The 15,057-nt window shown below is 55.0% G+C and overlaps 2 protein-coding genes across 8 annotated transcripts; one reads left to right on the top strand and one right to left on the bottom strand.

Moving 5' to 3' along the window:
• Positions 1-99: 99 nt before the first annotated feature.
• On the top strand, positions 100-12,687 carry FCHSD1 (FCH and double SH3 domains 1). Of its 3 annotated transcripts, none has more exons than XM_065918773.1 (20): positions 100-163; positions 396-493; positions 1,070-1,115; positions 1,492-1,559; positions 1,883-2,018; positions 2,105-2,241; positions 2,338-2,401; positions 3,223-3,351; positions 3,759-3,881; positions 4,066-4,161; positions 5,526-5,651; positions 6,060-6,164; positions 6,341-6,502; positions 7,330-7,458; positions 7,536-7,619; positions 7,786-7,903; positions 8,009-8,229; positions 8,958-9,045; positions 10,203-10,258; positions 10,394-12,687. In XM_065918773.1, exons 1-20 carry the CDS (start codon positions 143-145, stop codon positions 10,457-10,459), a joined length of 2,073 nt encoding a protein of 690 aa, XP_065774845.1. In that variant the 5' UTR covers positions 100-142; the 3' UTR covers positions 10,460-12,687. The 3 variants fall into 3 exon arrangements, with proteins under 3 accessions (XP_065774845.1, XP_065774844.1, XP_065774846.1); XM_065918772.1 differs by having other exon boundaries at positions 1,877-2,018; XM_065918774.1 differs by lacking the exons at positions 100-163; positions 396-493 and having other exon boundaries at positions 1,879-2,018.
• On the bottom strand, positions 11,175-14,954 carry RELL2 (RELT like 2). Of its 5 annotated transcripts, none has more exons than XM_065918779.1 (7): positions 14,850-14,954; positions 13,586-13,819; positions 13,138-13,203; positions 12,976-13,042; positions 12,342-12,527; positions 11,701-12,076; positions 11,175-11,309 (listed from the first exon to the last, which is right to left on the bottom strand). In XM_065918779.1, exons 2-7 carry the CDS (start codon positions 13,767-13,769, stop codon positions 11,289-11,291), a joined length of 900 nt encoding a protein of 299 aa, XP_065774851.1. In that variant the 5' UTR covers positions 13,770-13,819; positions 14,850-14,954; the 3' UTR covers positions 11,175-11,288. The 5 variants fall into 5 exon arrangements, with proteins under 5 accessions (XP_065774851.1, XP_065774848.1, XP_065774850.1 ...); XM_065918776.1 differs by lacking the exon at positions 14,850-14,954 and adding an exon at positions 14,231-14,827 and having other exon boundaries at positions 13,586-13,825; XM_065918778.1 differs by lacking the exon at positions 14,850-14,954 and adding an exon at positions 14,239-14,827 and having other exon boundaries at positions 13,586-13,825.
• Positions 14,955-15,057: the final 103 nt, after the last annotated feature.

Raw genomic sequence — 15,057 nt, 5'->3', positions numbered from 1 at the left:
CCCCCCTCGCGCTCTGCCGCGCAGCAAGTAGACTGACCAGGCGTGGGCGGGGCGAGGGCGGAGCTGGACCGGGGCGGGGCTTACATGTGGGCGGGGCTTCCTTGAGTTCCGGAGTCGACTCGCTGCCTGGGCCGGAGCGGAGATGCAGCCGCCGCCCCGAAAAGTGAGCTTGGCCTGGAAACGGGGACTCCCGGCGGGCCGGGGGAGTGATGGGGACCAAGGGGGCACCAGACCCGACCGGGGGGTCGAAGAGTAGGGAGGGGTCAAAGGCCAACCCAGAAGTAACCGAGGAAACAGCCCAGCTCCTCCTTGGCCCCGCCCCCTCACCGCTCCCCGCGCGGAGTGTTTTTCAGGTCCCCGCGCCCAGGGTCTTCATCCTCTTTTTACCCCTACAGGTGAAGCCGGCCCAGGAGGTGAAGCTTCGCTTCCTGGAGCAGCTGAGCATCCTTCAGACCCGGCAGCAGAGAGAGGCAGACCTACTGGAGGATATCAGGTAGCCCCTGACCCCCTCCACATATCCCCCACTTTCTCTGTCACATGCTCCGCCCCTTCTCCAACATACTACAGCTGTCGGGGCGGGCGGGGGTGAAGAGCTCTCCAACCTGCCCATTCAAGTCCTTCACCCTAGGCCTCTCTCATACCGGATAGGAATTATCCTTCCGCCCACTCCAACACATATAAACACACTGGGACCCTCCCTCAAAGCCCTTCACTCCACACCGCCCCGCTACCCCCCAATCAAGCTTTGGGCAGAAGCCCACCCCCCCGCTTCGAGACCTGTTGGAAGGCTGGCGGACACTGTACCCAGGCCCCCATGCGTCCTCACCTCCAAGCCCACAGATGGTTCTCCAGGGGTGGGGAGGTTCCTGCTGGGTCTCTGAGCACTGAGGTGAGGTTGTCCTGTGCTGCGGCTGCCCGAGGTGATCTCAAGGACTCTCTCTTCAGCGTCAGTGTAGTCATGCTCTAGGCCTGACTCCCCACTGCTTCCTGCCCTCGCTGAAGGCAGGATAGAGGGTGGGAGAAATGGACCAAACAGTAACACCCCCTCCCCCACCCCCAATCTCCACAGATCCTACAGCAAGCAGAGGGCAGCCATTGAACGGGAGTATGGGCAGGTATGGGACTCTCTTCTCTGGACCTTGCCTTTTGTTCTGGCCTCCTTTACACCACCAGCAATGTGACTCCACACATACTCCTGTGCTGGTCAAGAGCACATGCCTAGAATCAGGCATGTGTGTGTCAAGTCTCTGCTGTGGTACTATTTAGTTGTGTGACCTTGGACAAGTTACTTAACCTCTGGGCCTCAATTTCTTTGTCTGTAAAATGGGAATAATAATAATTGTACCTTCACGCAGCGTTCTTGCAAGGATGGAGTAAGTTAATGCATGTAAAGCACTTAGCAAAGTGAGGAGTATTATTATATTGTGGTCCTATGTTCTCACACGTGGGGTCTTTGAAAGAGAATCGGGTCTGTGATGATTTTCCCGCCAGGCACTTCAGAAACTGGCTGGGCCATTCTTGAAGAGGGAAGGACACCGGATTGGGGAGATGGACAATAGGTGAGTCCCACAGTGGGGTGGGGTGGGAGGAACTGGGGGCCAAGAAAGAATGAAGCACTCAACCCCAGGAACCTGTAGGGAGGGCACGTGAGCTGTAGGTGGAGCTGATGCAGCAGGAGAGCAGCTGACCCAGCAAGGACACTGGATGGCGGGGGAGGGCATGAGGGATCCTTGTGGCTGAGATAATGGGCGGATCGATTGATGGGCTCCCAGACGAGGGGGATGGGAAAGCTGTCTGTCTCCCATGGTGCTGGAAGAGGGGCGTCTCATGAAGCTTTGGAGTACTCCTCTCCTTAACACAGTCTTTCTCTGGGGAGAGGCAGGATGGTGTTCGGTGCCTGGCGCTGCCTGCTAGATGCCACCATGGCTGGGGGCCAAGCCCGGCTCCAGGCATCTGACCGATACCGTGACCTGGCTGGGGGCACGGGGCGGAGTGCTAAGGAGCAGGTGCTTCGGAAGGTATGGTTCAGTGCATGGGGTGAAGGAAGGGCTGACTCAGGGATGGAGGTGGTCTGGATCAGGACTTCCTGTGTCCACGCCCCTAGGGAGCAGAGAACCTCCAGAGGGCACAGGCTGAGGTGCTGCAGTCTGTCCGGGAGCTGAGCCGAAGCCGAAAGCTGTATGGGCAGCGGGAACGCGTGTGGGCCTTGGCCCAGGAGAAGGCAGCTGATGTCCAGGCCAGGTGGGCTGATGGGGAGTTGGGAAGCCTGCGGACAGGGTGTAGAGCCAAGTCTCCATGTCTGGGTCTGACCTCCACTCCTTTCCTTTGCCTGCGCAGGCTTAACCGAAGTGACCATGGCCTCTTTCACACTCGGACCAGTCTTCAGAAACTCAGCACCAAGGTTCAGAGGATGTGGGCATGAGTGGGGACAGGGAGAGGTGGACAGATTAGTCTAGTGGTTTAGAACTCAGGGGCATAAGTCAGAGAGACTGGGATGAATCCAGGCTACCCTACTTCCTTGGTGCATGACCTTGGTAAACTTGTTCTCTCTGAGACTCATTTTCTTCATCTATAAAATAGACATACTACCTTTGTTTTTTGTTCTTTTTTTATGCACTTATTGAGGACCTTTATGTACTAGGCATTGTTCGAAACACGAGGGATACAGTGGGGAACACTACCTGTAGACTTCCTGCCTTCACAACCTGGTTAGGGAGGACAGATAGTAAACATACAAAGACTCAGAATAGATGAAAAGGTTCTTTGATAAAGCATAACAGGGGAATGTAATTTAGAGAGAAAGCCTGAGTGTCAAGAAGGAACCAGCTGTGCAAAGATGTAGAGGAAGAACATTCTAGGGAGAGGCAGTGATAAGTGCAAAGGCTCTGAGGTGACAATAACTTTGTAGGCGCAAGGAACTGAGAGAAGGCCAGTGTGGCTGGAGCACTGTGAGCAGTGGGACGAGCACTGTAGAAAGAGGGAAGGTGCTGGGGCCAGCTCATGTTGGCCCAGGTAGACCATGATAAGGAGCAGTTGGGATTTTCTTCTAAATGTATGCAGTTTCCATTAGCGGACTTTGATCAGGAATTGTGAGTATGTAAAATTTTTAGTATAGTTTGCCAGTTATCTCAATAATGTGAGAATTCTTTCTGGATCTGGATTAGCCTTGGAAGAACACCAAGAGTCTCGAGCTCCCAGCTGACACCTATGTTCCTCTCCTAGCTGTCTGCCCAATCAGCCCAGTACTCCCAGCAGCTGAGAGCAGCCCGCAATGAGTACCTGCTGAACTTGGTGGCCACCAATGCCCACCTTGACCACTACTACCAGGAAGAACTGCCGGCCCTACTCAAGGCTAGTCTCAGCCTAGATACTCCTGCCTCTCATCACCGACAGGCTGAGTAGGGCGGGGGATCTAGCCTGCTTAGAATGGCCAGAAGAGACATTCCTGGCTTCTGCTTCTAGCTGGCTGCGTGACATTGTGCAGAACACTTAACCCTTCTGAACTCCTGTTTCCGCAACAGGAATAACCCCTGCTCAGACTACTTTATAAGACTAATGGGACTCAAGGGAGAGAATGAATGTGAAAATGCTTTTTAAACTGTTAAGTGCTATGTACACAAGAGGGTCTGTTTTTAGAAGCAATAATAATGTCTTATTCCTTCCCAATTTCCCATACCTCATGCCCATCACCCACCCAAACCTGGACAGAGAGCCTGCTTGGGGGGAGGGTGGTGTCAGCATCTTGGGACTCTCTCCAGGCTCTGGTCAGTGAGCTGTTAGAACACCTGAGGGACCCGCTGACCTCACTGAGCCGCACTGAGTTGGAAGCTGCAGAGATGGCCCTGGAGCATGCTCGCCGCGGGAGGCAAGCGACCTCCCAGGTGAGGGCTGTGCCCTATTGGAGCCCCCCAGAGATCCTCTTTACCCTTCTCTCCCAGTGCAGCCCACCCCACCACATGTCTGCTCATTTCCTTCTCACCTTGTCCTTTCTCTTCCAAGAAGGGCTGGGGACAGGCTTGGAGAGGGAGCCAGTGAGTGACTGACTGATTTTTTCCAACCCCCAAGGTAAGCTGGGAGCAGGATCTGGAGCTTTTTCTTCAGAAACCTGGAGTGTTTTCCCCCACCCCACCTCAGCAGTTTCAGCCAGCAGGGAATGATCAGGTGAGACCTCTGTGCTAGGTGGATCCAGGCCAGTTGTAAAGGGGACTGTGGTTTAGGCCTCTCCCTGATTATTCACATCCTAGTATTAACTTTGTTGTTCTTTAGTTGCTCAGTCATGTCCGACTCTTTTGTGATCCCATGGTAGCCCACCAGGCTCCTCTGTCCATGGGATTTCCCAGGCAAGAATACTGGAGTGGGTTGCCATTTCTTTCTCCAGGGGGTCATCCCAACTCAGGGATCAAACCCACATCTCCTCCTGCATGGATAGGCAGATTCTTTACCACTGAGCCCCCAGGGAAGCCTGTGGAATTTACTTCAGTTCAGTTCAGTTCAGTCACTCAGTCATGTCTGACTCTTTGCGACCCCATGAATCGCAGCACGCCAGGCCTCCCATCCATCGTCAGCTCCTGGAGTTTACTCAAACCCATGTCCATTTAGTCGGTGATGCCATCCAGCCATCTCATCCTCTGTCGTCCCCTTCTCCTCCTGCCCCCAATCCCTCCCAGCATCAGGGTCTTCTCCAATGAGTCAACTCTTCGCATGAGGTGGCCAAAGTACTGGAGTTTCAGCTTCAGCATCAGTCCTTCCAGTCAACACCCAGGACTGATCTCCTTTAGGATGGACTGGTTGGATCTCCTTGCAGTCCAAGGGACTCTCAAGAGTCTTCTCCAACACCATAGTTCAAAAGCAACAATTTTTCGGCGCTCAGCTTTCTTCACAATTCAACTCTCACATCCATACATGACCACTGAAAAACCATAGCCTTGACCAGATGGACCTTTGTTGGCAAAGTAATGTCTCTGCTTTTTAATATGCTGTCTAGGTTGGTCATAACTTTCCTTCCAAGGAGTAAGCGTCTTTTAATTTCATGGCTGCAGTCGCCATCTGCAGTGATTTTGGAGCCCCCCAAAATAAAGTCTGACACTGTTTCCACTGTCTCCCCATCTATTTCCCATGAAGTGATGGGACCGGATGCCATGATCTTAGTTTTCTAAATGTTGAGTTTTAAGCCAACTTTTTCACTCTCCTCTTTTACTTTCAAGAGGCTTTTTAGTTCATCAGTGGAATTTACTTAGAGACTGTTAAACCATGGACAGAGGGTTTCAGAACCCCAGTTCACCTCCCTCCCACCAGGACACAGATTAACACTCTTTATCCCACCCTTGTCTCTTTTCACTTCACTATCTTTTTCATTCTACCTCTTCCCCTCAACGTGGATCCCATTTCCAGGACTGTGTTCGTGCGTCCACAGTCGTAGATGTGTGCTCCCACCTGTTTGTGGGGAGGCGATAAGGAGGAAACTATAGGGAGGAGGTGTAAAAGGAGCAGCGTCACGCAGTCCTCACAGTTCCCTATTCATTCAGGTGTGTGTCCTGGAGCTGGAAGGGGGTGCAGGAGGTGTGGCGGGGGAGAGTGGCCTGGAGAAAGAAGTTCAACGATGGACGAGCCGAGCTGCCCGAGACTATAAGATCCAGCATCATGGGCATCGGGTGAGGTGGGGGTGCAGCTGTCGTGGGTGGGCAAGAAATGCTGAGCGATGGGGGTCCCTGAGTCACTGAGGGATGTCATGGGGCTGTAGGCAGGAGGGGAGGGAAGAGTAATTCAAGCCAACAGTGTGGCACAGTAATTAAGAGCATAGCCTTGGGAGCAAGACTCACCTGGACTCAAATTCTGCTCTGTTGCTTCCTAGTTATATAACTGAGTCAGAGAGTACTGAGTGACTTCAGCTCTTTGGACCTCAGTTTCCTTGTCATTAAAGTGGGGCTAATAATAGCACCCACATCCCAGGGAAGATTAAATGACATAATGCGTGTGAAGCAACTAGCTAACTACCAGTTTGTTCTAAGTTGTGCCCCATGGTGTCTCCACCCTCCCCTGTCCTCCACCTCCCCAACCAGGTGCTGCAGCGGCTGGAGCAGAGGCGGCAGCAGGCTCCAGAGCGAGAGGCTCCAGGCATAGAACAGCGGCTGCAGGAAGTAAGGGAGAGCATCCAAAGGGCACAGGTGAGGCACCACGCTGGGGGTTTAAGGCCACTGAGATCACACCTCCTCTGGCCTCCTCCACTCCATCTGATGGTGGGGAGACTGCAAGCAGGAGGTAGTAGAGGGTGGACATATCTGGGGAGGCTCCACTCATTTCCCAAAGGCAGACCCAGCCATCGCCCTCTTCCCCATGTTAGGTGAGCCAGGTGAAGGGGGCTGCCCGACTGGCCCTGCTGCAGGAGGCTGGCCTGGATGTGCAGCACTGGCTGAAGCCAGCCATGACCCAGGCCCAGGATGAGGTGGAGCAGGAGCGACGGCTCAGCGAGGCCCGGCTGTCCCAGAGGGACTTCTCTCCCACGGTGAGCTCCCTCCACTCCCTAGCCTTACACACGGGAGGGTAAAGAGCCCTAGTGGAAAGCAGACTTTATGAAGCAGGAATCTCAATGGTACATAACTCAACAGGTTGTTGTGAGGCTTGAATGGAATCACTTAAGTGTTTAATTCTTGGCACGGTTTGTAACAGAGTTCTCAGTTAACTTTTACTGTGAGTATAGAATGGTGGTTATGAACTAAGGTCCTGAGAGCAGGCCGTAAGCAGTTTGAGTACCAGACACTGCATTTACTAGCAGTGTGATCTTGGAAAGTGATTTAAGCTTTCTGGGCCTCAATTTCTTCATAAGTAAAATGAGGTTGGTAGTTTCACAAAATAACACAGGGTTATTAAGAAACTTGGCTTCGCCGGTGGCGCCAGTGGTAAAGAACCCGCCTGCCCATGCAGGGGGTGCAGATGTGGGTTGATCCCTGGGTCGGGAAGATCCCCTGGAGTAGGAAATGGCAACCCACTCCAGTATTCTTGCCTGAGAAAATTCCACGGGCAGAGAAGCCCGGCAGGGGTTGCAAAGAGTTGGACACGACTGAGCATGCGTGCCATTAAGAAGCTTAAACAAGACAACATACTTGAGATACATAGCGCTGTGCCTGGCACACGGTAAGCGCTCACTACTGTAACCCTGTGATTATCATTAGTGTTTTCCTGCTCTCTGATGACTCCCTGTGATCCAGAGCGAATGGTTGGTTGGTACTGCCTTGGAGGAGGATCCACAAGGTTAACAGGAGGATGGAATGGGAGACACAGAGGGTACTTGAGACCGGGCCTCACAGTGATGTCTGTTCTCTGCCCCTACAGGCTGAGGATGCTGAGCTGTCTGACTTTGAGGAATGTGAGGAGACTGGGGAGCTCTTTGAGGAGCCCGCCCCCCCAGCCCTGGCCACCAGGCCCCTCCCCTGCCCTGCCCATGTGGTGTTTGGCTATCAGGTGTGAATGGGGGCAAGGACCTCAGACCGTCAGGGCTAGGGGACAACCAGTCCTGAATTCTTCTTTGTGGGGCCCAGGCAGGACGTGAGGACGAGCTGACCATCACAGAGGGCGAGTGGCTGGAGGTCATAGAGGAGGGAGATGCTGACGAATGGGTCAAGGTGGGTAGGGACCTGGGACTCAGACCTTGGCAAGGGAGCAGTGGGAGGGACTTCTCTGTGGCCCATAAAGACCCAGCCAGAAAAGCTGGAAGCCTGAGTGGAGGAGGGCCAGGGCCGTGGACAGCTGAGGCAAGCCCACTTTCTGTTCACATTGCTGGGAGAGCAGGCTCGGAACCAGCACGGTGAGGTAGGCTTTGTCCCTGAGCGCTATCTCAACTTCGCGGACCTCTCCTTCCCTGAGAGCAGCCGTGACAGCGACAACCCTTTGGGGGCGGAGCCCACAGGTAAGAAAGGGACAAGAATTGCTGAGTCATTGTGGCCCTGGGGTGTCATGGTCCAGGGCACGCAGCCTACCTCCTCCCCTCACCATCTCTCCCGGGCTTCTACAGCGTTCCTGGCCCGTGCCCTGTACAGCTACACTGGACAGAGTGCCGAGGAACTGAGCTTCCCTGAGGGGGCGCTCATCCGCCTGCTGCCCCGGGCCCAGGATGGAGTGGATGATGGCTTCTGGAGGGGAGAATTTGGGGGCCATGTTGGGGTCTTCCCCTCCCTGCTGGTGGAGGAGCTACTTGGCCCCCTAGGGCCATGTGAACTCTCAGACCCTGAGCAGGTGAGTCTTCCTTTTCCCTGGGTCGCCAGGCACTTCTGGTTGACCCTCCCATGCACGGAGTTCCCATATTCATCTTAATGCCCCATCCCCTGTATTGTGACTTGGGCCTCCCCATCTCCTTTGGCACAGAGAAAAGAGAAAGCAAGGCAGTCTTCATAAGAGTTTAGTTGTTCTGTTTTAGAGCTGGATTTAAGTTCAGATTCCTGTTTGATTACTTTAGGCAATGATTAGGCCTCGCTGAGCTTGTTTCTTCACATGCATGTAGAAGGGGGATAATAATATCTTTTTCAAGAGACTCACTTTCCTGATTTGAGATAATGGAGGTAAAACGCTTAGCACAATGGCCCCTAGGAGGTGCTTTGATATATGGTACCTATTGTTCTAGTAAGATTTTGTCACTAACTAGCTTTGTGATTTGGGATAGATGGTTTAATCTGAGTCTCACCTCTGACATAGTAATCATCAAATACCTCCTTCATGGGTTGGTGATGAGGAATGAATAAATTTTTAGTGCATGTGAAGTGCCAGCAAAATGCCTGGGACATATTAAGTGTCAATACATATGGGCTGTTGAAATGTGTATCACCTACAACCCTACCCATATACAAGCATTTGACTGCTTTCTGGCTTGGGAAGTGATGGGACAGGAACTGAAGATGGGATGAGAAGAATAAGCTGGTGAAATCTTCCCACATGCCAGGAATAAGCCTTTGCCCTCTCATTCCCAGATACTGCCATCCCCTTCCCCTCCCAGCTTTTCCCCTCCTGCACCCACCTCTGCTGTGGATGGATCCCCTGCACCTGTCCTGCCCAGTGGTGAGTAGAAGGAGCTGGGCCCCCGGGAGGGTAAGAGACAGGAAGTCTGGGACTCTTGGGTTATACTTGGCCCCTTTGCTTGCCCTCATGAACCTCCTCCCTCAGGCTCTCTGAGGCTTGATGGAAAGAGTTTGGGCTTTGGAGCCAGGCCCACTGTTCAAACTCTGCCCAGACTTCCTAGCGTGCAATTTAACCTGTCTGGGCCTTTACAGAGTGAGGAGGAAGGTTCCTCCCTCACTGAGTTTTGAGAGGTAAAGAGATGTCTGTACAGTACCCAGCGTTGTGCTGGGCACATAGCAAGCATGCAATTAGTAACTGTTTCTCATTATTATTATTATTAAAATTAACCAGTTTCTCCCACAGTGTTTTCCCAATACACATCGTTAGTGTTCTTGAATCCTGCAAACGTCTGGTTTGCATCATCATTTTCCTCGTCCATCTTTTCCAAAACCATCTCTTCTAAAACTTATTTCCACTTCTCTGCATCTTTCTCCCTGTCCCTGGAGCCCCTGTTAGCATTTTCTGCACCCTACTTCTCCAGAACCCTTAGTTTACTTTGAATCCTTTAGTACTCATTCATTGTGTTTGTTGGTGTTTCATTATTCAGTCGCTGACAGCCATTAGGGGTGGGGGAGCTCTGATCCCACCTCCCCTACTCTGGTACCTTTAGCAGGGCTGAGTATACAACAGGTGCCCAGTAAGTGTTGAGGTTAGATGGATTGATGGATGTTATGACCCAGGTTAGTGACTGTTAAATCAGAAAATATTTACAGAGTGCCATGGACCTAGTAGCTCAGTTGGTAAAGAATCCACCTGCAATACAGAAACTCTGCTTCAATTCCTGGGTCGGGAAGATCTCCTGGAGAAGGGATAGGCTACCCACTCCAGTATTCTTGGGCTTCCCTGGTGGCTCAGCTGGTAAAGGATCTGCCTGCAGTGTGGGAGACCTGGGTTCAATCCCTGGGTTGGGAAGATCCCCTGGAGAAGGGAACGGCTGTCCACTCCAGTATTCTGGCCTGGAGAATTCCATGAACTGTATAGTCCATGGAGTCGCAAAGAGTTGGACACAACTGAGTGACTTTCATGGTCTTAAGTGCTGGAGATACAGAAGTGAACAAAATAAAGTCAGAAGGCTGACTTGCGGTTCTTATTTCCAGACCAAGACCCGGACTGCCCTGGGTCTCTGGATATGACGGCACCTCGACTCAGGCCGGTAAGGGCCCCTCCCTTGGAGGAGAGTGTTGGAAGAGGGGTCAGTCCAATTTGTCCTGTTTTATCTGCAGAGCAGAGGGAATGGATGGGATATCCCCAAGGGAAGCCTCAGGAGCACTGACTGTGTTTCCTACAGATGCGTCCACCGCCTCCCCCGCCGGCTAAAGCCCCAGATCCTGGCCACCCAGATCCCCTCACCTGAAGCCAGGGGGACTCTCCATCCCCTAGTGATGCTGCTGCCCCATCTCCGTGCTGTCAGACTGCCCCTCCCCATGGTGATCCAAAGCGACACAGTCAAATGCTGGAATCTCCCTGATTTCCATTCTCACCTTCAGGGGTAGACACTACTTCTCCGCCCATTTCTGGGGCTGGAACCCACTCCTTTTCCCCCATGATCATTCAGCCATCTCTGGGGCTGAAACTACCCCCTTTCTCTTCTGCCACCACCCCATCTCTAGGGTGGTGAACTACCCTGAAATCTCTGGGACTGGAATTTGTCCCCCGAAGTCTTGAGTGACTCTGGCTCATTTGTGTCTCCACCCTGATTCTGTGAACCACCCCACTACAGATGCCAGCACCACTGGGGTTGGGGCCTGGGATGGGGATAGGCCTGTCAGAAGGAGCTGGAGCCAGTATGCGAAGCAGCTGTAATGGTCTGAGCGGATTTATTGACAGTGAATAAAGATCACAAAGCCCGAGCCAGGGCCTGGGCCTCTTGTGCCAAGAGGACAGAGGGCCTAAGGTGCTATTGCTTTAAGGGTCCACCAAGGGCAGGGGCCTGCTCCCAGCCGCCACGCTGTAGCACATGGAGTGAGGTGATGGGGAAGGTGGGTCAGGCGGCCTGTGGGCAGGCAGGGGAAGGGGAAGAGGCTGAGGGCCAGGGATGGGACTTCCCCCCAGGTCCCCCCAGCCTGAGACTGTGCAACGCCAGGTGGAAGTAGAGTGGGTCCCTCAGCTGGGGGGCAGTGCTGTCCAGTGGAGAGGAGGGGCTTCATGCCCACCCACTCCCTGGCCTGCCAGCTGGTAGTCCGTCAGCACAGTGAAGGAGGCGGCTTGGAGGAAAGGAAGGGTGACTGTTGCCTCCTGTTCAAGCGGAGCCCCTGCTTTTCCCCAGAGGCTGCGGGACCTTCCCTACTCCCTGGAGCACATGGCCACTCCCCACCACCAAACCAAGGAATATGTACCAAAGGCTGAGCTTGCGGCTGACCCCGGGAATTCAGGGAACCAATGGGCTGAGGTAGTTTCATTTAGGGGTTGGGAGGATGAGATTGACTTGGGGCCCAGGCAGAATCACCTCACACCCGCCCTGCTCCCCGTGGTGGGGACACCTGAGAGAGAGGAGGGGAGGACAATGAGAGAACAGGACGTGGGTCATACCAGTGCCCTTGCAGAGCAGGGGCAATAAGAGCTCAGCCCATTGCAGCGCTGGCCATGTCTTCATACCTGGTGATCTGAGGTGTCCTGTTTGCTTGACTGTCCGTTTGCTTCTTTTCTGGCCGTCCCTGGGCTTGGGCCCCTCCCTCCAGCCCCAAGCATCAGCTCTGCAGAGGCTCCAGGGTTCCCCTCAAGTGCACGAGGGACTTGGCTGCTGTCCCTGAGTCCTCCATTCTGCATGGGGGTGCTGGCAAGGGTTGGGGGCTGCGGCCTCTCAGGGGGAAGGCTTTCGATGGCAGGCATCCCTGTCCTGGGCTGCCCTCCCCCAGGCCCCTGGCCGCCCCCTGGGTCCTGCCCCCCACCAGACCCCCAGCTCCTGTCCGTGGGAGAGCCGTCACGATGCTCATGCAGCCCATAGCGCTTCTCAATGTGCGTCACCCGGAACCTGGGAGGGGAGGGGACACGGGCTTAGGGCCACCACTCAGAGACTGCTTGGCCCTTCCTTCTGGTCAGGGACATCCTGGGTTTGATAGTCATGTCCTTCTGATCTAAGGCAGGGGAGACAGCCTTTGTGAGGCATATTGTGCAGCCTGACTCCTGCTGTAGCTCCCAGTCCAGGAAGAAAGAGCCAGGGCCCACCTTTGGAGTCAAATGCCTGAGCACTGGACCCCCACCTCAACCTCCCTGTCACTGGGGTACTCTATACCCACCTGCCCACAGAGAACACGGTGGTCTCCCCAGGCCGGGGGCGACTCTTTCCTTCCTTGGAGCGTCCCTGACGGACAAGTGGGGGTCTCTTGTTGCGGCTGCAGTGGATGCACGGGGCTGAGGAGCCCAGGTGCACTGTGTGATGATGGGAGGGGGCTCCGTCTTGCAGGCTGGAGGTGGCATCCACGCTGGATGGTAGGGAGGAAGGGAGCAGGGGGGAACATTCCCATTTTTCTTCCTGTTTGCTCCTGTTCTTTCAGCGTGCTCCTTAACCCCCCCCCCACAGATGTCCCACTTCCCCCAGGCTGCACCATTCTTTTATTGTCTTTATCTAATAAACTGAATATGAAGATGTTACTGACCATGTGTTGTTTTCCCTCCCAGGGCTAGAAAGTGTGCAATGTATAACCCAGGGGAGTGGCATAAGGGATGAAGGTTAGGCTTGATGACATCTAAAGGAGAGATGTGGTTTGGAGGATTCAGGATTTCTACCAAACTTTCTTCTTCCTGTCTGTTATTCAGCCTTACTCTCCCCTGTCACCCTAATCATGCAAGGAGACTGGGAGAAGAATGTGCTGGAGGAGAGGATACTTTCCAATGCAAGCTAAATCATACTGGACCGTGTTTCCAGCTCACCTGGACAGCTGCACTGTCCCTTCTCCTTCACTGTCCCCCAGCATCTCCTTCAGGGCCTCAGCGTTGGCTGAGGGGAGAAGGAAAAGAAGGGGTCAGTGGAGGCAAAGGCCAGGGCAAGAGAAAGTTGAGGAGTTGGGGGACAAGGGGACAGCCTACACCCACCTTCATTTTGGATGATGCAGCGAACAATCCTTTCTACTGTGTCCTCATTCATGTCATCGTCCTCAGCTGAAGGATGAAAGAAGTTGGTGAGGCAGAGGGAAATGAGTCAACTTTGAGGGTACATTACCTGGTGGCTTCTATGACTTACTGCTCAAGACCTACCCCTTTACCAAACTGCATCATGCTGTATCTTAGCATTTCAAGGACCAGGGCAGAAAAGAAGGGAAAATCAGTGGAGTCCAAGACTACCACCAGTGGGCCCTTCCCACCAATGGTGCCTTCTCTAGCCCTACTCAGGGTGGTGGCACCCCACTTGCTGACTCAAGAAAGCGTTACTAGGCCTCCTATCTTGGTCAGGATTTAGCTTGGGTCTGTTGGCCAGGAAGAGGTGTGGGGAGAAGGGTGAGGGAGGAAGGTGATTGAGTCAGGTTCTAGGCTGTTCACTCACGGGGCTGGAGCTGGGCGTCGTCAGGCTCCGAGCCCCTCGAGGTGCGGCAGCGGTAGCCCTTCTTCTTGAGCACGTGGCAGATCATAAAGCCTACAAGGCCCATGAGGAAGAAGACCAGCACAAGCAGGAAGAGCATGTACAGCCCATGTTGGGGCGGTTCCAGGTCAGGCTGTGGTTCCGACATGAGGCCCTGGCGGGTGAGCACGGGCCAGGGCGGCTCCTGGAGTTAGGGGGCTGCAGCTAAGGATGGGGGGAGGGTTAGGAATGCCATCCTCAGGATTCGAGAGACAGACAAGCCTTTGAGGTCTGGCCCCACCCCCTACCCAACCAAGGAGCTGTCCGGGCCAGGGGTGCTGGTCCGGGCCAGGGGTGTCAGACGGCGGCTGCTCAAGCCCTCTTCCACGACCCTGGTCCCGCTTCCCAGACGCCCAGGGCTCCCCCTTTCCAGCTTGTCCTGAGCTTTCGTCCCTCCCAAGGACACTGCAGAGCGAGATGGGACGGAATTCTCAGGCGGCCGGCACAAGGATAGTGCCTGAGTCAGCGTCCACATCTCTTCTGCGCGGGCCTGAGTCAGGCCTCCGCAGCCCCTTCCCCTTCCTGTACTGTCTCACACACACCCCCTCCCGCCTTTCGGGTTCTCCCGACCTGACCACCTGGCCCACCCGGTACCGGTGGTTTGGTTCTGGCTCCGGCTCCGGCTCCGGTTCCAGGGGCGTCCTAGTCCGGCTCAGGGCCCCCGACGCCCTCCCGGCGCTCATCACTCGCTTCCTTCCCCTCCCCCCTTCGCCGCCTCAAGGGCTCCGGGCTGCGGCTGCAGATACCCGTGCCGCGGCAGGGGTGGGGGGAGGGAAGGATGGAAAGGGATGAGGGCTGGTTGGGACCGGCGACAGGCTCTGGACAACTCCAGCCGTGGAAAGAGAAGGAGAAGGGGGGAGCTGCCGCAGCCGCCCTGGGTCCCCCAAAGCCTTCGGCCGCCGACCGGGAACCAGGGGGCGGAGCCCAGGTGTGCGGGGCGGAGAGAGAGAGCCCTGCGCGCTTCTGAGCGCAAGTGTGGTGCGCGCGTGACTGCGCAGCCCCCCCACTGCCGCCCGGTGACGGTGCGGTGCCGAGTCTGGGTCCGGGTGAGGAGGACGGGCAGTCAGGCGAGAGCGCTCTCCACTGGTCTATTGGGCACGCCTGGCTTGGCTCCAACCCTCAGATGCCCCGGCTGGATGTGTAGCTGGGAATCTTCCCCAGCGGGCCAGGGGAAGCTGGCTTTCTGCACCTGAGAGGGTCAGCGTGGCCAGTTCTCCGGAGCCTCCTAAAGAGGCGACACGGCCTGCGCCCCGCTTGGGACAGGTAGCTGGACAGGATGGATCGGCTTCCCGAGGATTTGACCCCCGCCGGGAAGGAAATGGCCCTGTCATCCTAGGACCGATGCTACTGTCCTCCGGCGGAGACCAGACAGACGCTCACGCCCCAGAACCTAGAAG

Source organism: Muntiacus reevesi, chromosome 1 (assembly GCF_963930625.1).
Source record: "Muntiacus reevesi chromosome 1, mMunRee1.1, whole genome shotgun sequence".
In the NCBI taxonomy this organism is placed as follows: domain Eukaryota; kingdom Metazoa; phylum Chordata; class Mammalia; order Artiodactyla; family Cervidae; genus Muntiacus; species Muntiacus reevesi.
Note: the sequence above shows the minus strand (reverse complement) of the source record. Positions and strands in the feature narration are given on the sequence as shown.